This window comes from Oncorhynchus clarkii, chromosome 30, assembly GCF_045791955.1.
Source record: "Oncorhynchus clarkii lewisi isolate Uvic-CL-2024 chromosome 30, UVic_Ocla_1.0, whole genome shotgun sequence".
NCBI lineage: Eukaryota > Metazoa > Chordata > Actinopteri > Salmoniformes > Salmonidae > Oncorhynchus > Oncorhynchus clarkii.
The window spans coordinates 23619230-23644613 of NC_092176.1; the positions used below are offsets into that span (position 1 = coordinate 23619230).

Genomic DNA, 25384 nt, shown 5'->3' on the forward strand with positions numbered 1-25384 from the left:
AAATAAGACCTATGCTTACATAATTTATTTTTTACCATAACCAATTTTTCACTTATCTATTCTGATTATCAAGTTGAATAGATGCTGCTTTGCATTGATGTAGCCGGTACAGAAGGCCTAGTACAACAAGTGTACAAAAAGGCAGTTTCTCCATCAGTAGCAGTTCCCAGGATGAGGACAAAGTGCAGCAGTACATTGTAACTCCACTGATCCAGGGGCAGTTTCTCCATCTGTAGCAGTTCCCAGGATGAGGACAAAGTGCAGCAGTACATTTAAACTAAACTGATCCAGGGCCAGTTTTGCTCCTCAGCTTCAGCTGGTGATCCTCAGGACTGTGGCATCAGAAGTTGAGGGCACAAGTCACAACACTCTCTCCACTATTTATTGTAAATTCAAAGTTAAAAACATAGCCTGACGTATGGGTCAGAGACCTTCATCAGACAGACCCTCAGGACTGGTCCTGGAACAGCTCTAGTAGAGTGAAGACTTGCCATGGAGTAGTCTGGCCTGGTTACAGAACTATATGTGCTTTTATAAACTCCCCTGACTTGTCATGTCATAGGAGTAGCTAGGCAGCTAGAGGATTTCTGCAGTGCAAGACAAAGACCAGTTGGATAGAACAGAAACAGATACCTTCTGGAGATATACAGTCCATTGTATAGTATTGATTGCATTGTCAGAACTAAAAGAAGCAAGAACATCCTTGAAGTGGCAAAAACCACAACACCAAACCTGATCTCAGACATTTGTTAATGACCCATGCTCCCCAAGGCAGGAAGTCAGATTTCATTGTCAACTTACTCCATACAATTTGCTTGAACTATTCATCATAAGGGCCACACAACATATCAATGACATAACAGTTAATGAAAAGCCGGGAGGGACAGTGTCATAAGCTGAGATGAACCATTGTGACAGTCTGTGCCAGTGTTATGTAGGCCTTATGAACAAAGGTTCTTAGAAAAAGCCAGAGTTAATAGTATGACAATTCAAACATATGGTATTACCACAAACATCCAAGTTCCCTCTGGGGTTTCTACTAGGAGCATTGTGAAATGATCACCGCCAGATAATGTGTGTGTAAACTTTATTATCCTTGAGAACACTTGTCTTGAACATAGAGTAATGGGTGTACACAGGTCAGATTTCAGTGTTTTCTACAAACCTCAATCCAACATTTGTACAATATTGTGGCACAGCTCCAGATGCATGAGGCCAGATTTACCCATAAACAGTGGCGGTAGTTTTCCAGAACATTCTCACTAGACATGTGCTACTTGAACAGGAAGAAAACAAACCCCAGAATGATGGCTGCTGCAAGCAATCGTTCTGAAGAGTTTCATGTTTTTATTCTGCTCTTTTTGTATATTGTCATTTTTATTTTATTTTTAAGTATCATGTTTATGACCAACTACAACAATACACTATAGACAATGCATACGGTATGGTATTCCATCATACTGAACTTGTTTCTTTAAGTATCACAACATATCATACATTCTACAATGTTTCTTCAGTACATTAAATAACTCTGGACCACTGGCACAGGGATATACAGGAGTTCTATTCCCTCTTATGTTTTTATTCTCCTTTGTGTAATATTGGACTTCCTTCACCATCCTGTTAGTTGGTGTCCGTGGTGGGACAGTAAAGGCTTCAAAATACATGTGTTCAGCCTTGAACACAACATAGGTAATACTTGTTATTAAATGCATAACATGGAAATTGTGCTCCTGGTTGCATTGTTACAGCATTATATGTTTGGCAGCACATGCACAGACATCAGCATATAGCAGTTATGTTTCACATCATCATCATCATCAACTCCAGAGCTGTGGGATCGTGTACCATACATCACAGTGTTAAGTGGAGAGACCCAAACGTCCATGTTGACCTAGATATTATCAGCTAGCACATGAGCATTTGGAGAGGAGAATCAATGCAAACCTTCCCAGTCTTGGTGTTGTCAACATATCCCTACATGTTTGATAACTTACACAGTAAAAGTACACCATAATCCCAATAACTAGTGTTCCTAGTCCATAGTACTGTATAGTGTTGCATCTTCAACACATAGTACCTGTTCAGATGGACAAACAAAAACTATTGAACAGAAACAGTCAAGAAACAAGCGTAGGAGGAGAGTGGTGGTGAAACAAACGTAGGAGGAGAGTGGTGTTGAAACAAACGTAGGAGGAGAGTGGTGGTGAAACAAACGTAGGAGGAGAGTGGTGGTGAAACAAACGTAGGAGGAGAGTGGTGGTGAAACAAACGTAGGAGGAGAGTGGTGGTGAAACAAACGTAGGAGGAGAGTGGTGGTGAAACAAACGTAGGAGGAGAGTGGTGGTGAAACAAACGTAGGAGGAGAGTGGTGGTGAAACAAACGTAGGAGGAGAGTGGTGGTGAAACAAACGTAGGAGAGAGTGGTGGTGAAACAAACGTAGGAGGAGAGTGGTGGTGAAACAAACGTAGGAGGAGAGTGGTGGTGAAACAAACGTAGGAGGAGAGTGGTGGTGAAACAAACGTAGGAGGAGAGTGGTGGTGAAACAAACGTAGGAGGAGAGTGGTGTTGAAACAAACGTAGGAGAGAGTGGTGTTGAAACAAACGTAGGAGAGTGGTGTTGAAAGAAACGTAGGAGAGTGGTGGTGAAACAAACGTAGGAGAGAGTGGTGGTGAAACAAACGTAGGAGAGAGTCGTGGTGAAACAAACGTAGGAGAGTCGTGGTGAAACAAACGTAGGAGAGTCGTGGTGAAACAAACGTAGGAGAGTCGTGGTGAAACAAACGTAGGAGAGAGTGGTGAAACAAACTTGAAAAATGACTCAAAGTTGACACCTCCTGTACAAGGCCAAGCTGTGCTCAGAGGGCAGGGGTACTCCGTGATGAGCCTTTCACCCACTCCCTCTCTGGCTCCTCAGTAAAAGTCTTCACTACCAGTACTCTATTATCATCTCTAGAAAAACTAATATTTTAAAAAGCTGCTCTATGGTTGATACAGTCTATGGAACAGTGATAGAATATACCTGGACAGAGTGGTGTACTGTACGTTAGCTTTTACCTGTTAGCTATTTTCTCTAGGAGCTAAGAGCTGTCGCCATGCTGTGCAGTGGTGAATTGGGGGGCTGGTCAGGCCAGCCTAAGTAGAGGGGTCAGTTAGCCTTGCTCTAGTCCATTGGAGAGGGAGGGGGAGCAAGAGGAGGTGGGGAGTGAGAGGAGATGGGAGCAAAATGGAGGTCTTTTTGGTTGAGTTGGGTGTGGTGGTGGTGGGGTTGAGGTTTGGAGTGTCCAGAGGTGGACTAGGTGTCTCACAGAGTAGAGAGATTGTGTATTAGGGGGTTTCAAGGCAGGGAATCCATATTGAATCCATAAGCAAGCTGCATCTGTAATGTATTTGATAAGTGTGATTAAGGTTGGGTAAGAGGGGTTGGGATGTGGGGTTACTGGGGCCTTATGCTCTACATGATCTGCAACCCAAATGGACACCTTAAAGCCTATATAGGACACTACTTCTGACTGGAGCACTATTGGCCCTGGTCAAAAGTAGTGCACAAAACAGGGAATAGTGTGCCATTTGAGATGCATGGACCCATGTTGTAGCCATAAGGGGGCTGGGTGGGGTAGAGGTGGTCTACATGTTGTAGCCGTAGGGGGGCTGGGTGGGGTAGAGGTGGTCTACATGTTGTAGCCGTAGGGGGGCTGGGTGGGGTAGAGGTGGTCTACATGTTGTAGCCGTAGGGGGGCTGGGTGGGGTAGAGGTGGTCTACATGTTGTAGCCGTAGGGGGGCTGGGTGGGGTAGAGGTGGTCTACATGTTGTAGCCGTAGGGGGGCTGGGTGGGGTAGAGGTAGTCTACATGTTGTAGCCGTAGGGGGGCTGGGTGGGGTAGAGGTGGTCTACATGTTGTAGCCGTAGGGGGGCTGGGTGGGGTAGAGGTGGTCTACATGTTGTAGCCGTAGGGGGGCTGGGTGGGGTAGAGGTGGTCTACATGTTGTAGCCGTAGGGGGGCTGGGTGGGGTAGAGGTGGTCTACATGTTGTAGCCGTAGGGGGGCTGGGTGGGGTAGAGGTAGTCTACATGTTGTAGCCGTAGGGGGGCTGGGTGGGGTAGAGGTGGTCTACATGTTGTAGCCGTAGGGGGGCTGGGTGGGGTAGAGGTGGTCTACATGTTGTAGCCGTAGGGGGGCTGGGTGGGGTAGAGGTGGTCTACATGTTGTAGCCGTAGGGGGGCTGGGTGGGGTAGAGGTGGTCTACATGTTGTAGCCGTAGGGGGGCTGGGTGGGGTAGAGGTGGTCTACATGTTGTAGCCGTAGGGGGGCTGGGTGGGGTAGAGGTGGTCTACATGTTGTAGCCGTAGGGGGGCTGGGTGGGGTAGAGGTGGTCTACATGTTGTAGCCGTAGGGAGGCTGGGTGGGGTAGAGGTGGTCTACATGTTGTAGCCGTAGGGGGGCTGGGTGGGGTAGAGGTGGTCTACATGTTGTAGCCGTAGGGGGGCTGGGTGGGGTAGAGGTTGTCTACATGTTGTAGCCGTAGGGGGGCTGGGTGGGATAGAGGTGGTCTACATGTTGTAGCCGTAGGGGGGCTGGGTGGGGTAGAGGTGGTCTACATGTTGTAGCCGTAGGGGGGCTGGGTGGGGTAGAGGTGGTCTACATGTTGTAGCCGTAGGGGGGCTGGGTGGGGTAGAGGTGGTCTACATGTTGTAGCCGTAGGGGGGCTGGGTGGGGTAGAGGTGGTCTACATGTTGTAGCTGTAGGGGGGCTGGGTGGGGTAGAGGTGGTCTACATGTTGTAGCCGTAGGGGGGCTGGGTGGGGTAGAGGTGGTCTACATGTAGCTGTAGGGGGGCTGGGTGGGGTAAAGGTGGTCTACATGTTGTAGCTGTAGGGGGGCTGGGTGGGGTAGCCTGGAGCAGCGTATCCATAGCCTCCTGGATATCCTGGCTGGGGAGCCACTGGAGCGGAACCTGCTGTCAACATCAGCTGTTGACCTGTATGTGTACACACACACACACACACACACACACACACACACACACACACACACACACACACACACACACACACACACAGGGTTGTCTACATTTCATCAGTAACACACAGCCGGCTTTCTAGCGTTACATTCAGATTCCATGACTCATTCCCCACCACAGAGGATTCCTTTAACAGGCTAGAAGGACCCGGAGCAGAAGGACTGGAGCCAGTTTGGGATTTTAAAAGCATCATAGACTGCACTACCAAACCTACCAAACACTATGGGGGTGGGTTCTGGGACTTTTTCCTCAGTCTTCCTTTGGCTTTCTGACTCCTCCAGTTTGTCCACCTGAGAACAGAGGGTAAGACAGGAGTCAGAGAGAGGAGCCAGTCAGTCACGTAATGGGTGAGCTCACTAGACTAAAACAATTTTTCAACTACAAATCTTAATGTTCTGCAGACAGAAATTAATTTATTGGTGTTAACTTTTGTCATGAAGACAACACTACACACAATATTATACACTACACCTTTCAATATCATACTTTAGACTAGTATTAATCTCTACAGTGAGGATGCCTTAGAGAAGATGTCATGCGGAACTGGTGAGAAACTTCACTACAGCTTTCCTTACAGGTGAGGAAGCGTCTTTACAACTACTCTAAAAAGCACTGGTTTACAGCAGGGCTTGTGTAACTTTACTTCTTATTATCATTTCATTGTGTCTCCTGTTGAGGAGAAGCTCAGTCCATGCCAAGATACTGACAGTCCACTTTTATCCAATCTTAGAAAACACAAACACATCTCAGTCCAGGAGCAAAACAGACAAACCTAAATCATAACTTAGCATGCTTCTACTACAGGGCACTCCTTACCTAGCAAAATGCTACATTTCATCAATTCATCTAGAGCTGTTTATCAAAGGTCTTTTGCTTGGTTAAGAGCATGCATCTTTATTTTCCTTTTTACTGTAAGCGGTACATTTAACTGCTATCTTATCCAAGGCTAGTGTGTGGTCATTTTGTTAAAGTAAAATGTGCAGCAATCTTCCCAGGCAATGCTTCAGAAGTGTGAGAATCACATGGTCAAAAAAAAGGCTAAATAAAACATAAATCAAGCAAGGTTTCTGATGTATTCAAGAGTCAAACAGAAATGTTTAATTTACGTCATGTAATACTCCTTGTATACGTCTTAGAAATCACTCCATCTACAGGTAGTTCAAAATGCTGCAGTTCGGCCTTTAACAGGCACCAGGAAATGTAACCATATCACACCTGGTTTAGCTTTTCTATAGTGGCTACCAGTCACTTTTACAATCGATTTTCAAATTGTATTAATCACGTTTAAGGCTAGGAGTGGTTTAGCCCAATCCTATATCTCAGATCTCCCTTTCGAGCCAGGACACAGCATGAGATCCTCTGGCAGGGCAACGTTGACGTAGTCTAGGTTGAAAATAAAAGAACACTGGGCATTTGCCATTAGGGACCTTAGACTTTGGAATGGATTCGCAGATTCAGTGCCTCTTTAAATCCCCACTGAGAACCCTTTCATAAAGATACTTTTCATGTATGATTTATTAGCGTTTTTGTTTCATTGTCCTTCCTCCGGTCTTTGTTAGTACTTTTTATTGTATAATTTTATGATGGGAAGGACTTTGTTGCCTCTATTGAAAAGCGCTATTATTAATAATAATAAATTCATGCAATTAAATAATTTTGAAGTTATTCGAAACGGCAAAGGTCATTTGGAATCTCTTATGAGTAATAGCTCCAAGTGACAAAGATGTGCCTGGTCTGTACAGCCAATTAAATAAAACCAACTGAACAATTACAATGGAATAACTACAACATAAACTGGCAGTGTAATGGTAAGAATTTCAGCAGCAGAGGGGAAAGAGACTACAAGGGAGTACAGGCCTCCTCTTGAGTCAAATCATTAAAGTGTAGAAAGCTAGTAGGGAATATGGTGCCATTTGGGACACACAGACAGTGTGTGGGAGAGGTGCATTTGGTTGTCTGTGGCTGTATACCTAGGGAATCTTCTCACCATGTGGTACTGTGCACTACACTGTTATTAAAGCTATATGAGAATAGTACAACAGATCTGTATCTGCAGCAGGGGTCTGCGACTCCAGTCATCCAGGAAGCGCCACTGTGTCTGCGACACTTCATCTGCTGCCCATCTAACCAGGTGAGTACAGAGGAAACCAGCAGACCCTGCAGCCCTGGAGCTGCTGACTACTAGCCTGGTCCCAGATCTGTTAGTACTATTGCCAACTCCATTGCTGTCATTGTCAGGCCAATATGTGACAAGGAGTTGGCATGATAGAACAAACAGATTGACACTCAGGCTAGCTGACTACTGATGTGGAGGATTACAGCACAGCACTTTCCAGAGTTGTGGACTGGAGTCACATAATGTGGACTCGAGTCACAAATTTGATGACTCGAGACTTGACAGAAAATAAAAATAACTTGACTCAAGACTTGACTTTGACTTGGAACTTATCTGGCCAGATTTCGTAATGTTTTGTCTGTCACTCATTTTGTGGAAGAGTTTATGTGGATTATTCTACACAGCCAGAGGCAGTAGTTTCGCACTTGCAAAAAAACCTGCAAAAGATTGGCTAGTGAAATGTACACTGATTGGAGCTAGTGAACAGATTGCTGATTTGCTGTACAAATGAGCAAATGTCAAATTGGGGAGAGAGAGGATTGCCATATTAAAGAAAATAAATATGTATCTTCAAAAACGGTTTGGTGATCAAGAATATTAACTGTTTACTTTGCAAGCTCACCAGCAATGGAGCAACAACTACTAGCATGGGCCTACTGGTCTTTTGGTATGTAACAATTGCTTGAAATTGATCATTTACTGAAGCTTGCATTTGGAATTTGTTTTTAAAATGAATTATTACTGTGGCGAAGACGCACCATAGTCGCGGTCTTCACTTGCGGTCTCCAAACTCCCGTAAGTAAAGTACTTTTTCTCTTGTTGAAAATGTTTGCTTTTAATTTCAAACATTTAAATGCATAGGTCCCATGTGGTCAATCTATATTACATCTAATACCACAATAATTGCTTGCGTTACATCATTCCATCCCTGTAGTTTATTGCAACACGTAGACATGTCTATTTCATGTTTGATAGGCCTTTCATTTAGCCAACCATTTCTTACCCTCCGAGTGGCGTGATGTTTATTGTGCACATGAACGTTCACAAGACTCATGAGGTACAAGTTCTCTTAATTTAATTTAATTCAATGTATGGTTTCCTTTGTTCAAATTTCCCAGAGTTGCGTGTGTCTGTGTCCTACTGCCACGTTCAAAACAACCGGAAACTCATTCATACATTCAAGACAACTGGGAACTTGAAAAAAAGCGAGCTCCGACTCAAAGGTCATCCAACTTGGGATGTCGGGACTCTATCTAGAGCTCAGACTTTCCAACATGATATCACTGACGTCCTGATTTGACCTTGTACTTTTCAGTTCCCAGTTGTCTTGAAAGCACCATTAGTCTCTGTCATTCTGGTTGTGCGTAACAGGAGCGTGCACGCCTCAGTGCCCATAGAAATAGGCCTGTGCTCCACGCTTTGGAGTCAGAACGTTGAATAAAATAAAATTGTTCCATGTATGCATGGTGTTGAAATATCAATAATAATCATTACGTCTGATTAAGAGGAATGTACCAATGGATGTGGAAATGGCCTTTTACATTGTAGAACCAGTTTATTGGTTGTAATTGCCAATTGGGAAATTGTATGGTCCTAGGGGCCAAGTGCTTTTATAATTTATGTAGACCTACCTGTTAGAGCTTTGGTTTCTCAAGGCGAGGCTGTACAGTCCTGCCCTCTACCTGTGTCTGTTCAGATAGGACAGGTTAAGCCCGATACAGAGGATATTTCTTTTGGGCCATTGCTTGTGTATATTTGGTAAATCTACGTATACCTTTTGTAGGATATGGCACTTTCACCATTGGATTACCAAGGCCTGTAAATAAATCTACACTGAGCACGTCAACCTGCCTTGCCTTCTGCTGATGTCATGCCCTCACGACTGATACATGTCCCTATTTTACAATTACATTGACTAGTCAAAATGTGTTGTAGACACACACACACACACACACACACACACACACACATCTATAATATATATATGTTTTTTACTTGACAACTTGTGACTCGACTTGGAATTGACTCGAGTCTTGACCCGTTCTACTTGTGACTCGAATAATAGTGACTTGGTCTCACCTTTAACACCTTCTACCATGTGTTACTGTTCTATCACACTGTTCTACCATGTGTTACTGTTCTATCACACTGTTCTACCATGTGTTACTGTTCTATCACACTGTTCTACCATGTGTTACTGTTCTATCACACTGTTCTACCATGTGTTACTGTTCTACCACACTGTTCTACCATGTGTTACTGTTCTATCACACTGTTCTACCAAGTGTTACTGTTCTACCATGTGTTACTGTTCTATCGTGTGTTACTGTTCTACCACACTGTTCTACCATTTGTTACTGTTCTATCACACTGTTCTACCATGTGTTACTGTTCTACCATGTGTTACTGTTCTATCAGACTGTTCTACCATGTGTTACTGTTCTATCACACTGTTCTACCATGTGTTACTGTTCTACCATGTGTTACTGTTCTACCATGTGTTACTGTTCTATCACACTGTTCTACCATGTGTTACTGTTCTATCACACTGTTCTACCATGTGTTACTGTTCTATCACACTGTTCTACCATGTGTTACTGTTCTATCACACTGTTCTACCATGTGTTACTGTTCTATCACACTGTTCTATCATGTGTTACTGTTCTATCACACTGTTCTACCATGTGTTACTGTTCTATCATGTGTTACTGTTCTACCATGTGTTACTGTTCTATCATGTGTTACTGTTCTATCACACTGTTCTATCATGTGTTACTGTTCTATCACACTGTTCTATCATGTGTTACTGTTCTACCATGTGTTACTGTTCTATCACACTGTTCTACCATGTGTTACTGTTCTATCACACTGTTCTATCATGTGTTACTGTTCTATCACACTGTTCTATCATGTGTTACTGTTCTATCACACTGTTCTACCATGTGTTACTGTTCTATCATGTGTTACTGTTCTATCACACTGTTCTATCATGTGTTACTGTTCTATCACACTGTTCTACCATGTGTTACTGTTCTATCATGTGTTACTGTTCTACCATGTGTTACTGTTCTATCACACTGTTCTATCATGTGTTACTGTTCTATCACACTGTTCTACCATGTGTTACTGTTCTATCACACTGTTCTACCATGTGTTACTGTTCTATCATGTGTTACTGTTCTATCACACTGTTCTACCATGTGTTACTGTTCTACCATGTGTTACTGTTCTACCATGTGTTACTGTTCTATCACACTGTTCTATCATGTGTTACTGTTCTATCACACTGTTCTACCATGTGTTACTGTTCTACCATGTGTTACTGTTCTATCACACTGTTCTACCATGTGTTACTGTTCTACCACACTGTTCTACCATGTGTTACTGTTCTACCATGCGTTACTGTTCTATCACACTGTTCTACCATGTGTTACTGTTCTATCACACTGTTCTACCATGTGTTACTGTTCTATCACACTGTTCTACCATGTGTTACCGTTCTATCACACTGTTCTACCATGTGTTACTGTTCTAACACATGGTAGAACAGTGTGATAGAACAGTAACACATGGTAGAACAGTAACACATGGTAGAACAGTGTGATAGAACAGTAACACATGGTAGAACAGTAACACATGGTAGAACAGTAACACATGGTAGAACAGTGTGATAGAACAGTAACACATGGTAGAACAGTAACACATGGTAGAACAGTGTGATAGAACAGTAACACATGGTAGAACAGTAACACATGGTAGAACAGTAACACATGGTAGAACAGTAACACATGGTAGAACAGTGTGATAGAACAGTAACACATGGTAGAACAGTAACACATGGTAGAACAGTGTGATAGAACAGTAACACATGGTAGAACAGTAACACATGGTAGAACAGTGTGATAGAACAGTAACACATGGTAGAACAGTAACACATGATAGAACAAAATTCAACTTCCGGTGCCGACAGAGATGGCCGCCTCGCTTCGCGTTCCTAGGAAACTATCCAGTGTTTTGTTTTTTTACGTGTTATTTCTTACATTAGTACCCCAGGTCATCTTAGGTTTCATTACATACAGTCGAGAAGAACTACTGAATATAAGATCAGCGTCAACTCACCATCAGTACGACCAAGAATATGTTTTTCGCGATGCGGACCCTGTGTTCTGCCTTTCACCCAGGACAACGGAGTGGATCCCATGCAGCGACCCAAAAAAACGACTCAGAAAAAGAGGGAAACGAGGCGGTCTTCTGGTCAGACTCCGGAGACGGGCACATCGTGCACCACTCCCTAGCATCCTTCTCGCCAATGTCCAGTCTCTTGACAACAAGGTTGATGAAATCCGAGCAAGGGTAGCATTCCAGAGGGACATCAGAGACTGTAACGTTCTTTGCTTCATGGAAACATGGCTCACTGGAGAGACGCTATCGGGGGCGGTGCAGCCAGCGGGTTTCTCCACGCATCGCGCCGACAAAAACAAACATCTTTCTGGTAAGAAGAGGGGCGGGGGCGTATGCCTTATGACTAACGAGACATGGTGTGATGAAAGAAACATACAGGAACTCAAATCCTTCTGTTCACCTGATTTAGAATTCCTCACAATCAAAATGTAGACCGCATTATCTACCAAGAGAATTCTCTTCGATTATAATCACAGCCGTATATATCCCCCCCCAAGCAGACACATCGATGGCTCTGAACAAACTTTATTTGACTCTTTGCAAACTGGAATCCATTTATCCGGAGGCTGCATTCATTGTTGCTGGGGATTTTAACAAGGCTAATCTGAAAACAAGACTCCCAAAATTTTATCAGCATATCGATTGCGCAACCAGGGGTGGAAAAACCTTGGATCATTGTTACTCTAACTTCCGCGACGCATATAAGGCCCTGCCCCGCCCTCCTTTCGGAAAAGCTGACCACGACTCCATTTTGCTGATCCCTGCCTACAGACAGAAACTAAAACAAGAGGCTCCCACGCTGAGGTCTGTCCAACGCTGGTCCGACCAAGCTGACTCCACACTCCAAGACTGCTTCCATCACGTGGACTGGGACATGTTTCGTATTGCGTCAGATAACAATATTGACGAATACGCTGATTCGGTGTGCGAGTTCATTAGAACGTGCGTTGAAGATGTCGTTCCCATAGCAACGATTAAAACATTCCCTAACCAGAAACCGTGGATTGATGGCAGCATTCGCGTGAAACTGAAAGCGCGAACCACTGCTTTTAATCAGGGCAAGGTGACTGGTAACATGACAGAATACAAACAGTGCAGCTATTCCCTCCGCAAGGCTATCAAACAAGCTAAGCGTCAGTACAGAGACAAAGTAGAATCTCAATTCAACGGCTCAGACACAAGAGGCATGTGGCAGGGTCTACAGTCAATCACGGACTACAAGAAGAAATCCAGCCCAGTCACGGACCAGGATGTCCTGCTCCCAGGCAGACTAAATAACTTTTTTGCCCGCTTTGAGGACAATACAGTGCCACTGACACGGCCTGCAACGAAAACATGCGGACTCTCCTTCACTGCAGCCGAGGTGAGTAAGACATTTAAACGTGTTAACCCTCGCGAGGCTGCAGGCCCAGACGGCATCCCAGGCCGCGCCCTCAGAGCATGCGCAGACCAGCTAGCCGGTGTGTTTACGGACATATTCAATCAATCCCTATACCAGTCTGCTGTTCCCACATGCTTCAAGAGGGCCACCATTGTTCCTGTTCCCAAGAAAGCTAAGGTAACTGAGCTAAACGACTCTGTCATCATGAAGTGCTTTGAGAGACTAGTCAAGGACCATATCACCTCCACCCTATATATCACCGACACCCTACCCGACACCCTAGACCCACTCCAATTTGCTTACCGCCCAAATAGGTCCACAGACGATGCAATCTCAACCACACTGCACACTGCCCTAACCCATCTGGACAAGAGGAATACCTATGTGAGAATGCTGTTCATCGACTACAGCTCGGCATTCAACACCATAGTGCCCTCCAAGCTCGTCATCAAGCTCGAGACCCTGGGCCTCGACCCCGCCCTGTGCAACTGGGTACTGGACTTCCTGCCCCCAGGTGGTGAGGGTAGGCAACAACATCTCCACCCCGCTGATCCTCAACACTGGGGCCCCACAAGGGTGCGTTCTGAGCCCTCTCCTGTACTCCCTGTTCACCCACGACTGCATGGCCACGCACGCCTCCAACTCAATCATCAAGTTTGCGGACGACACAACAGTGGTAGGCTTGATTACCAACAACGACGAGACGGCCTACAGGGAGGAGGTGAGGGCCCTCGGAGTGTGGTGTCAGGAAAATAACCTCACACTCAACGTCAACAAAACTAAGGAGAAGATTGTGGACTTCAGGAAACAGCAGAGGGAACACCCCCCTATCCACATCGATGGAACAGTAGTGGAGAGGGTAGCAAGTTTTAAGTTCCTCGGCATACACATCACAGACAAACTGAATTGGTCCACTCACACAGACAGCATCGTGAAGAAGGCGCAGCAGCGCCTCTTCAACCTCAGGAGGCTGAAGAAATTTGGTTTGTCACCAAAAGCACTCACAAACTTCTACAGATGCACAATCGAGAGCATCCTGGCGGGCTGTATCACCGCCTGGTACGGCAACTGCTCCGCCCACAACCGTAAGGCTCTCCAGAGGGTAGTGAGGTCTGCACAACGCATCACCGGGGGCAAACTACCTGCCCTCCAGGACACCTACACCACCCGATGTTACAGGAAGGCCATAAAGATCATCAAGGACATCAACCACCCGAGCCACTGCCTGTTCACCCCGCTATCATCCAGAAGGCTAGGTCAGTAAAGGTGCATCAAAGCTGGGACTGAGCGACTGAAAAGCAGCTTCTCTCTCAAGGCCATCAGACTGTTAAACAACCACCACTAACATTGAGTGGCTGCTGCCAACACACTGACACCGACACAACTCCAGCCACTTTAATAATGGGAATTGATGGGAAATGATGTAAATATATCACTAGCCACTTTAAACAATGCTACCTTATATAATGTTACTTACCCTACATTATTCATCTCATATGCATACGTATATACTGTACTCTATATCATCAACTGCATCCTTATGTAATACATGTATCACTAGCCACTTTAACTATGCCACTTTGTTAACATACTCACCTCATGTATATACTGTACTCGATACCATCTACTGTATCCTGCCTATGCTGCTCTGTACCATCACTCATTCATATATCCTTATGTACATATTCTTTATCCCCTTACACTGTGAATAAGACAGTAGTTTTGGAATTGTTAGTTAGATTACTTGTTGGTTATTACTGCATTGTCGGCACTAGAAGCACAAGCATTTCGCTACACTCACATTAACATCTGCTAACCATGTGTATGTGACAAATACAATTTGAAACAGTTACTGTTCTACCATGTGTTACTGTTCTATCACACTGTTCTACCATGTGTTACTGTTCTATCACACTGTTCTACCATGTGTTACTGTTCTATCACACTGTTCTACCATGTGTTACTGTTCTATCACACTGTTCTACCATGTGTTACTGTTCTATCACACTGTTCTACCATGTGTTACTGTTCTATCACACTGTTCTACCATGTGTTACTGTTCTATCACACTGTTCTACCATGTGTTACTGTTCTATCACACTGTTCTACCATGTGTTACTGTTCTATCACACTGTTCTACCATGTGTTACTGTTCTATCACACTATTCTATCATGTGTTACTGTTCTACCATGTGTTACTGTTCTATCACACTGTTCTACCATGTGTTACTGTTCTATCACACTGTTCTACCATGTGTTACTGTTCTATCACACTGTTCTACCATGTGTTATTGTTCTATCACACTGTTCTACCATGTGTTACTGTTCTATCACACTGTTCTACCATGTGTTACTGTTCTATCATGTGTTACTGTTCTATCACACTGTTCTATCATGTGTTACTGTTCTATCACACTGTTCTACCATGTGTTACTGTTCTACCATGCGTTACTGTTCTACCACACTGTTCTACCATGTGTTACTGTTCTACCATGTGTTACTGTTCTATCACACTGTTCTACCATGTGTTACTGTTCTATCACACTGTTCTACCATGTGTTACTGTTCTATCACACTGTTCTACCATGTGTTACTGGTCTATGTTCTATCATGTGTTACTGTTAACTAGGAGCAAGCAGTCAGGGATTAGCAGTTAGAGGAGTCCCGGGGGTGGCCAACCCTGGTCCTAGAGCACAGGAGGTTGGTGGCACCTTAATTGGGGAGGACAGGCCCGTGGTAATGACTGGAGTGGAATATCAAACACATGGTTTCTATGTGCTTGATGCCTAGAGGTTTTTGTTTCAGCCCTGCACTTACACGCCTGATTCAGACTTCAATCTAGAAACACAATTTGCTGAATCAGGTGTGTTGGTGCTGGGCTGGAACCTAACTTCACAGGGGGTGCAGGGTTCTCTAGGACCAGGGCTGGCCAGCACTCCCTCCAATATCACACTGTTCTACCATGGTAGGCTCCTACATCAGAAACCCAGGGTCTATGTTACAACAGAAAACAGACAGAACAAAAAAGAAAGAAATAAAGATCCAGAGACCGTCACCTTCTCCGCAACCTCATCAACCTGGAAGAGAACCAAAAGTTCTTTGACCTCACATGGCTTGGGATCAAAGGTTACAGGAAGTGGTGTCATGAGAGATTGCTTTAACTCTTGAGGAATGCTAGGGTTCCCCAATTTAGTGGCTCATGTTTTTAACTTAGTGAAGAAATACAAAATAATCAAGTTGTATAATTGTACAGAATCATTCTAGCCTTTGAAAAGAAACCGAGTGAAAGCATTCCCTAGCAGCATTATCACATCTTTAAGTAAACTTTCCACTACTTTCCTCTTCATTTGTATTGCCAAAAGTATTGCTTCATTTCTAAACCCTGTCTGTTAGCAGGAAGAGATCCATTATTTAACTTATATTTTACAACCTTTTCCCCCACTGAAAACAAATGTGAAGTGTGTCCCAAATGGCACCCTATTCTCTATATAGTGCACTAATTTGACCAGGGCTCATAGGGTTCTGTTCAAAAGCAGTGGCAGGGTGCCATTTGGGACACAGCCTGTGCTTGCTGTGTTTACAGCAGGACTGACCTTGGTGAGATACTCCCTCATGACCTGGATGAAGTATGGCATGGCAAAGTCCATGATGTTGTGTCTCCAGGCCAGCTCCAGCACCACATCAGGGTGCAGCAGGTCATAGGAGGCAAACAGACAGGCAGCGAAACACTCCTTCCTACCCTCCTCCAGGAACCACTGCAGCAGGGTCTCAGCCAACTCTGCATCCTTAGACTCGGCAGCATACAGCATTGCATCCTGACGAACACACACAGGAAGAGTGGGCTTTATTGACTGATTGATTAGTGGATTGCTTTGGGATCGATTAAAATATTGATTTGAAACTACAGCAGGGTGTCTAGAGCATCCAGCATCCCATCCTGAGACAGGCTGACAAAGGAAGGTACGGATATTTTTTATTTTAAAAACTTTATTTAACTAGGCAAGTCAAACAAATTATTATTTACAATGACGGTCTACCCCGGCCAAACCCTAACACGGACGATGCTGGGACAATTGTGAGACGCCCTATGGGACGCCGAATCACAGCCCGTTGTGAAATCGAACCAGTCTGTAGTGACGCCTCTAGAACTGCGATGCAGTACCTTAGACCGCTGCACCACTCGGGAACATTTTGATTCTCATAGATGTTGCACCAGTGGTTACATACTATTGCAAAGCTGAAAAGCTACTGAGGAGAAAACTGAAGACACTTATTTCAACAGGTTGCAGTTGGCCAAATGTATTCACTAGAATTTCCCTCCTACAAAGTGAAACAGTGTCCGTCCGCATCAGGCTATAGTCAGAGCAGAGTGAAATGTTAAAGGGTCCAACAACAAAAATGTTCAGTGCAAAAAGAGGAAAACCCTGTGCACAGCAGTGTGTCTGCATCCAGACGCTGGTTTGGCAGGAACAGCTAGTATCTAAAATGTTCACCTTGTATAATTTGTCCTTCTTGCAGAGTTCCACGCTCTGTCTCCAGCGGTTGTTGCCTTTGTAGAGGTATGCTGCTATGCGTCTGAACTCAATCAGCTCATGCTTCTCCAGTCTCTGGGCCAGAACAATGGTGTCAAAGTTACCATACGCATCGATCGATGCCCTCAGACCCTATAGACAACACAGGCAGACAAATCAGGCTCAGAGTCTATGGACAAAAACACACACAAACACAGTACACACACACACACTCACCTGGTAGTCCTCCTCCTCTGTCAGTAGGTTATTGAGGGCCTCGTTGACTCCCTTGTTGTTGTGACTCTGGACTGACCGCAGGTAAGGCTTTACCAACTTCAACTGGTTCATCTGGAGACAGAGTCACATTATTTGGTCTTGTGTTGCTGCTAAATTGAAAGTGTTCTATTGTGCGATTACATTTATTTTTTATTTACATTCATTTAATTCCTGGTTTAAATGACTGTTTTTTTGATTGATTACCTTGGTGAAGTATGTGACCGCCCGGCTGTGGTCTAACCGTGGTGACAGTATGGTCAGAAGGTCATTTGTCAGCAGAGGTTTGTAATCCAGGTAAAAGGAAAGGGATTTGTAGTACAGCTCCACATTGGCCACCTAGAAAGAGTTATACAACACAATGAAGTTCCTTGTGAAGAGAGGTGAAAGAACTAGAAAATGAGAGCGATTGGCTACAGTTGTGGTTAGTATACTTTTAGTCCTTCAGTGAGGTTCTCAACTGTTTTGTGAGAGAGGGCTGCGGAGGTTGTGTTACCTTGGCGATGATGTCCTTGAACTGCACCTCCTTCCATGCGTCAGTAGGGTGTGACATCATCGTGAGGACAGCATTGTCATACTCCTCGTATTTATCATACAGAAACACTAGCTCCGCCCACAGGTGTGACTGCTCCGCCGCTCGCAGCACCTGATTGGAAAACCGCAGGAAGTGAGGTAACAGACATGACCGATATGGGAGAGAGAAATATTTACTTCCAATAAATATTTTCAGAGCCACACATACACATGCATCACACCTTAGGGATGTTGACACGGGACCAGAAGAGTTCCAGATGTTCTCTCATCTTCTGGGGTTTGAATTTGGAGTAGAGGATGGCCAGCTCTGTGAACATGCCCATGTGAGCGCGCTCCAAACCCAATGCTGCCTCCAACAGGGCTATCAGCTCCTCATAATAGCCCCGGTCCTGATGCACACAGACACAAACATGAGTTAACCACAAAACATAGATACTATACAGACACCTGAAATATCTGAAAACAGTAAACACCTGACAGTAAACTATGGAGGGCCTCATCAGGTGAATGATAAAGTGTATTTACCTGATAGTCACTGATGAGCTCCTCCAGTTCATCAGCGTGGATGACAATGTGAAGACCACAGATCTGAGCCAACCGAAACTCCTCCCCAGCCACACACGCAAAACACACCTGGGGGGAAGAAAGAAAAAGAAGTCATGATACACAGCCCAACAAATGGAGCTTCCATCTATCTCTTCCCCATAGAGCAGAATGTGTGTAGAAATGTTAAGGTGCACCTCCTTCCAGGTGCGTGTGCTGTTGGCTTTCCTGGCGCTGTCCACAGCAGCCTGGTACTCTCCTAGGTGGACCAGCGTGGACGCCAGGCGGGCAAAGTTGGACACATTATTATACAGCAGCTTGGCAGCATCATACATGCCCTCCTCAAAACACCTATCTCCCACCTGGATGAGGAGAAGAACAGGAAGAGAGAGAGAAAGGGAGGAATGAGTGGAGAGGGAGAAAGAGGAGTTGAGACAAAGGGTCTCAGTGACCAAACGTTGCATGTTAATATACAGTGCCTTCGGAAAGTATTCAGAACCCTTGACTTTTTCCACATTGTTACTTGAGAGCCTTATTCTAAAATGGATTAAATAAAAAATGTCAAAATAACTCAACAATATACACAAACACAATACCCAATAATGACAAAGCAAAAACAGGTTTAGACATTTTAGCAAATGTATCAAAAGTTAAAAACAAATACTTTATTTACATAAGAATTCAGACCCTTTGCTATGAGACTAAATTGAGCTCAGGTGCATCCTGTTTCCATTGATCATCCTTGAGATGTTTCTACAACTTCATTCTTATTCGAGTCCACCTGTGGGAAATTCAATTGATTGGACATGATTTGGAAAGGCACACACATGTCAATATAAAAAGGTCACACAGTTGAGAGCGCATGTCAGAGCAAAAACCAAGCCATGTGGTCGAAGGAATTGTCCGTAGAGCTCCGAGACAGGATTGTGTCAAGGCACAGATCTGGGGAAGGGTACCAAAACATTTCTGCAGCATTGAAGGTGGCCAAGAATACAGTGGCCTTCGTCATTCTTAAAAGGAAGAAGTTTGGAACCACCAAGACTCTTCCTAGAGCTGGCCGCCCATTCAAACTGATCAATCGGGGGAGAATGGCCTTGGTCAGGGAGGTGAATGAGAACCCGATGGTCACACTGAGCTCCAGAGTTCCTCTGTGGAGATGGGAGAACCTTCCAGAAGGACAACCATCTCTGCAGCACTCCACCATCAGGCCTTTATGGTAGTGGCCAGATGGAAGCCCCTCCTCAGTAAAGGGCACATGACAGTCCGCTTGGAGTTTTCCAAAATGAACCTAAAGGACTCAGACCATGAGAAACAAGATTCTCTGGTCTAAAGAAACAAAGATTGAACTATTTGGCCTGAATGCTAAGCGTCACGTCTGGAGGAAACATGGCACCATCCCTACGGTGAAGCATGATGGTGGTGGCAGCATCATGTGGGGGGAGGAGGTTCAGCTGCAGGGACTGGGAGACAAGTCAGGATCGAGGGCAAAGATGAACGAAGCCAAGTACTGCAAGATTATTGATGAAGTCCTGAGCGACCTGGAGCAGGTTCTCAGACTGGGGCGAAGGTTCACCTTCCAACAGGACAACGACCCTAAGCACACAGCCTCTGAATGTCCTTAAGTGGCCCAGCGTCAGCCCGGACTTGAACCCGATCAAACGTCACTGGAAAAACCTGAAAATAGCTATGCAGCAACGCTTGAGAGGCATATATAAATATATATTATTTCAAGCGTTGCTGCATAGCCATTTTCAGGTCTTTCCAGTGACGTTTGATCGGGTTCAATATACACATATACACACACACACACACACACACACACACACACACACACACACACACATATATACATATATATACACATACATACATATACATATATATACACATACATACATATATACACATACATACATATATATATATATATATACACAGTGCCTTGCGAAAGTATTCGGCCCCCTTGAACTTTGCGACCTTCTGCCACATTTCAGGCTTCAAACATAAAGATATAAAACTGTATTTTTTTGTGAAGAATCAACAACAAGTGGGACACAATCATGAAGTGGAACGACATTTATTGGATATTTCAAACTTTTTTAACAAATCAAAAACTGAAAAATTGGGCGTGCAAAATTATTCAGCCCCCTTAAGTGATTACTTTGTAGCGCCACCTTTTGCTGTGATTACAGCTGTAAGTCGCTTGGGGTATGTCTCTATCAGTTTTGCACATCGAGAGACTGAAATGTTTTCCCATTCCTCCTTGCAAAACAGCTCGAGCTCAGTGAGGTTGGATGGAGAGCATTTGTGAACAGCAGTTCAGTTCTTTCCACAGATTCTCGATTGGATTCAGGTCTGGACTTTGACTTGGCCATTCTAACACCTGGATATGTTTATTTTTGAACCATTCCATTGTAGATTTTGCTTTATGTTTTGGATCATTGTCTTGTTGGAAGACAAATCTCCGTCCCAGTCTCAGGTCTTTTGCAGACTCCATCAGGTTTTCTTCCAGAATGGTCCTGTATTTGGCTCCATCCATCTTCCCATCAATTTTAACCATCTTCCCTGTCCCTGCTGAAGAAAAGCAGGCCCAAACCATGATGCTGCCACCACCATGTTTGACAGTGGGGATGGTGTGTTCAGCTGTGTTGCTTTTACGCCAAACATAACGTTTTGCATTGTTGCCAAAAAGTTCAATTTTGGTTTCATCTGACCAGAGCACCTTCTTCCACATGTTTGGTGTGTCTCCCAGGTGGCTTGTTTCAAACTTTAAACAACACTTTTTATGGATATCTTTAAGAAATGGCTTTCTTCTTGCCACTCTTCCATAAAGGCCAGATTTGTGCAATATACGACTGATTGTTGTCCTATGGACAGAGTCTCCCACCTCAGCTGTAGATCTCTGCAGTTCATCCAGAGTGATCATGGGCCTCTTGGCTGCATCTCTGATCAGTCTTCTCCTTGTATGAGCTGAAAGTTTAGAGGGACGGCCAGGTCTTGGCAGATTTGCAGTGGTCTGATACTCCTTCCATTTCAATATTATCGCTTGCACAGTGCTCCTTGGGATGTTTAAAGCTTGGGAAATCTTTTTGTATCCAAATCCGGCTTTAAACTTCTTCACAACAGTATCTCGGATCTGCCTGGTGTGTTCCTTGTTCTTCATGATGCTCTCTGCGCTTTTAACAGACCTCTGAGACTATCACAGTGCAGGTGCATTTATACGGAGACTTGATTACACACAGGTGGATTGTATTTATCATCATTAGTCATTTAGGTCAACATTGGATCATTCAGAGATCCTCACTGAACTTCTGGAGAGAGTTTGCTGCACTGAAAGTAAAGGGGCTGAATAATTTTGCACCCCCAATTTTTCAGTTTTTGATTTGTTAAAAAAGTTTGAAATATCCAATAAATGTCGTTCCACTTCATGATTGTGTCCCACTTGTTGTTGATTCTACACAAAAAAAATACAGGTTTATATCTTTATGTTTGAAGCCTGAAATGTGGAAAAAGGTCGCAAAGTTCAAGGGGGCCGAATACTTTCGCAAGGCACTGTACACACACACACACACACACACACACACACACACACACACACACACACACACACACACACACACACACACACATACAGTGAGGCAAAAAAGTAATTTTCATCATAGGTACACTTCAACTATGACAGACAAAATTAGAAAAAAAAAATCCAGAAAATCACATTGTAGGATTTTTTATGAATTTATTTGCAAATTATGGTGGAAAAGAAGTATGTGGTCAATAACAAAAGTTTCTCAATACTTTGTTATATACCCTTTGTTGGCAATGACAGAGGTCAAGCGTTTTCTGTAAGTCTTCACAAGGTTCTCACACACTGTTGCTGGTATTTTGGCCCATTCCTCCATGCAGATCTCCTCTAGAGCAGTGATGTTTTGGGGCTGTTGCTGGGCAACACAGACTTTCAACTCCCTCCAAAGATTTTTGATATCTGGAGACTGGCTAGGCCACTCCAGGACCTAGAAATGCTTCTTACGAAGCCACTCCTTCGTTGCCCGGGCGATGTGTTTGGGATCATGGTCATGCTGAAAGACCCAGCCACGTTTCATCTTCCATGCCCTTGCTGATGGAAGGAGGTTTTCACTCAAAATCTCACGATACATGGCCCCATTCATTCTTTCCTTTACACGGATCAGTCGTCCTGGTCCCTTTGCAGAAAAACAGCCCCAAAGCATGATGTTTCCACCCCCATGCTTCACAGTAGGTATGGTGTTCTTTGGGGGCAACTCAGCATTCTTTGTCCTCCAAACACGACGAGTTGAGTTTTTACCAAAAAGTTATATTTTGGTTTCATCTGACCATATGACATTCTCCCAATCTTCTTCTGGATCATCCAAATGTTCTTTAGCAAACTTCCGACAGGCCTGGACACGTACTGGCTTAAGCAGGGGGACACGTCTGGCACTGCAGGATTTGAGTCCCTGGCGGCGTAGTGTGTTACTGATGGTAGGCTTTGTTACTTTGGTCCCAGCTCTCTGCAGGTCATTCACAAGGTCCCCCCGTGTGGTTCTGGGATTTTTGCTCACCGTTCTTGTGATCATTTTGACCCCACGGGGTGAGATTTTGCATGGAGCCCCAGATCGAGGGAGATTCAGTGGTCTTGTATGGTCTTCCATTTCCTAATAATTGCTCCCACAGTTGATTTCTTCAAACCAAGCTGCTTACCTATTGCAGATTCAGTCTTCCCAGCTTGGTGCAGGTCTACAATTTTGTTTCTGGCGGCCTTTGACAGCTCTTTGGTCTTGGCCATAGTGGAGTTAGGACTGTTGAAGGTTGTGGACAGGTGTCTTTTATACTGATAACAAGTTCAAGCAGGTGCCATTAATACAGGTAATGAGTGGAGGACAGAGGAGCCTCTTAAAGAAGAAGTTACAGGTCTGTGAGAGCCAGAAATCTGGCTTGTTTGTAGGTGACCAAATACTTATTTTCCACCATAATTTGCAAATAAATTCATAAAAAATCCTACAATGTGATTTTTCTGGATTTTTTCTCTCATTTTGTCTGCCTTAGTTGAAGTGTACCCATGATGAAAATTACAGGCCGCTCTCATCTTTTTAAGTGGGAGAACTTGCACAATTGGTGGCTGACTAAATACTTTTTTGCCCCACTGTATATACACCAAGCTTGTAGCGTCATACCCAAGAAGACTCAATGCTGTAATCGCTGCCAAAGGTGCTTCAATAAAGTATTGAGTAAAGGGTCTGAATACTTATATAAATGTGATCAGTTAAAAACATTTAAAAAATAATTTGCAAACATTTCTAAAAAACATTTTTGGGTTTGTCATTATGGGGTATTATGTGTAGATTGATGAGAAAAAAAACATTTGAATCTATTTTAAAATAATGTAACAAAATGTGGAAAAAGTCAAGGGGTCTGAATACTTTCCGAAGGCACTGTATATCAGCATTTTATACGTATTTGACACCTTTACCTGTTGTATATGGGCATTGTTAGGGCCGTTAACAAACTCATCCAGTTCGGCCAGTCTGCCAGTTTTAGCCAGAGCAAAGATGAGTTCTGTCTCTACGTAGGACTCCCGGGCCTTCTTACGAGCCATCTGAAGGAACTTCACCAGATCCTCCCAGTTATCTACAATGCACACATCATACATTACATACACACAAACATTATACACTACATGACCAAAAGTATGTGGACACTTGCTTGTCGAACATCTCATTCCAAAATCATGGAGTTGGTCCCAACTTTGCTGCTATAACAGCCTCCACTCTTCTGGGAAAGCTTTCCACTAGATGTTGGAACATTGCTGCGGGGGCTTGCTTTCATTCAGCCACAAGAACATTAGTGAGGTCGGGCACTGATGTTGAGCGATTAGGCCTAGCTCGCAGTGGGCGTTCCAAAGGTCTTCGATGGGGTTGAGGTCAGGGATCTGTGCAGGCCAGTCAAGTTCTTCCACACCGATCTCAACAAACCATTTCTGTATGGCCCTCGCTTTGTGCACAGAGGCATTGTCATGCTGAAACAGGAAAGGGCCTTCCCCAAACTGTTGCCACAAAGTTTGAAGTACAGAATCATCTAGAATTTTATTGTATGCTGTAGCGTTAACATTTCCCTAGCCCAAACCACAAAAAACAGCCCCAGATTACTATTCCTCATCCACCAAACTTTACCGTTGTCAATATGAATTCAGGCAGGTAGCGTTCTCCTAGCATCCTTCAAATCCAGATTAGTCTGACTGCCAGATGGTGAAGCGGATTAATCACGTCATAGAACGCGTTTCCACTGCTCCAGAGTCCAATGGCGACGCTTGGCATTGCACATGGTGATCTAAGGCTTGTGTGCAGCTGCTCGGTCACAGAAACTAATTTCATGAAGCTCCTGACGAACAGTTCTTGTGCTGACGTTGCTGCCAGAGGCAGTTTTGAACTCGGTGGTGAGTGTAGCTTAGTTATGGTGATGTGTTGTCTTACCGTTCTTGCTGGCCGCGCTGACCACCTCCATGTAGGCTGACGGGTCGTCAGCTTTGATGTAGGAGTCGATGGCCTCTTTCACCAGGTCTCTCTGGAGCTGGGCTCTGGCCAGCTGACTCCATACAGCAGCCTCATTACAACGCTCTGCAAACTCATAGGCTCTGTCCAGGTTACTGATATGCTCGATCAGAACCTAGAGACACAGGTGGACGGTATGGTTACGCTGTGTGAATGAGTAAATAGCACAAAGAAAAGTATTATTGGTATTAAACAGAGGGTACCGTGATAAAATATTTGTAAGGAGCACAAAGAAAAGCAAAGCATTATTGGTGCATTGA

At 44.2% G+C, this 25384-nt stretch overlaps 1 protein-coding gene across 4 annotated transcripts in view; it reads right to left on the reverse strand.

Moving 5' to 3' along the window:
- Positions 1-4591: 4591 nt before the first annotated feature.
- Positions 4592-25384, reverse strand: part of LOC139389723 (clathrin, heavy chain-like 1) — a 39907-nt gene continuing 19114 nt past the window's right edge. The window contains exons 21-33 of one of the 4 annotated variants that reach the window (XM_071136633.1): positions 25047-25239; positions 24047-24204; positions 18759-18923; positions 18544-18651; positions 18240-18407; positions 17981-18130; positions 17692-17823; positions 17449-17559; positions 17194-17364; positions 16294-16515; positions 15757-15777; positions 5236-5311; positions 4592-4979 (exon numbers count right to left, since the gene is read on the reverse strand). In XM_071136633.1, coding sequence (XP_070992734.1) covers positions 4858-4979; positions 5236-5311; positions 15757-15777; positions 16294-16515; positions 17194-17364; positions 17449-17559; positions 17692-17823; positions 17981-18130; positions 18240-18407; positions 18544-18651; positions 18759-18923; positions 24047-24204; positions 25047-25239 — 1797 coding nt within the window. In that variant the 3' untranslated portion in view covers positions 4592-4857. Of the gene's footprint in view, positions 4980-5235; positions 5312-8768; positions 8826-15750; positions 15778-16293; positions 16516-17193; positions 17365-17448; positions 17560-17691; positions 17824-17980; positions 18131-18239; positions 18408-18543; positions 18652-18758; positions 18924-24046; positions 24205-25046; positions 25240-25384 lie in introns of those variants that run through there. The other 3 variants (XM_071136632.1, XM_071136635.1, XM_071136634.1) reach the window with 3 other exon arrangements.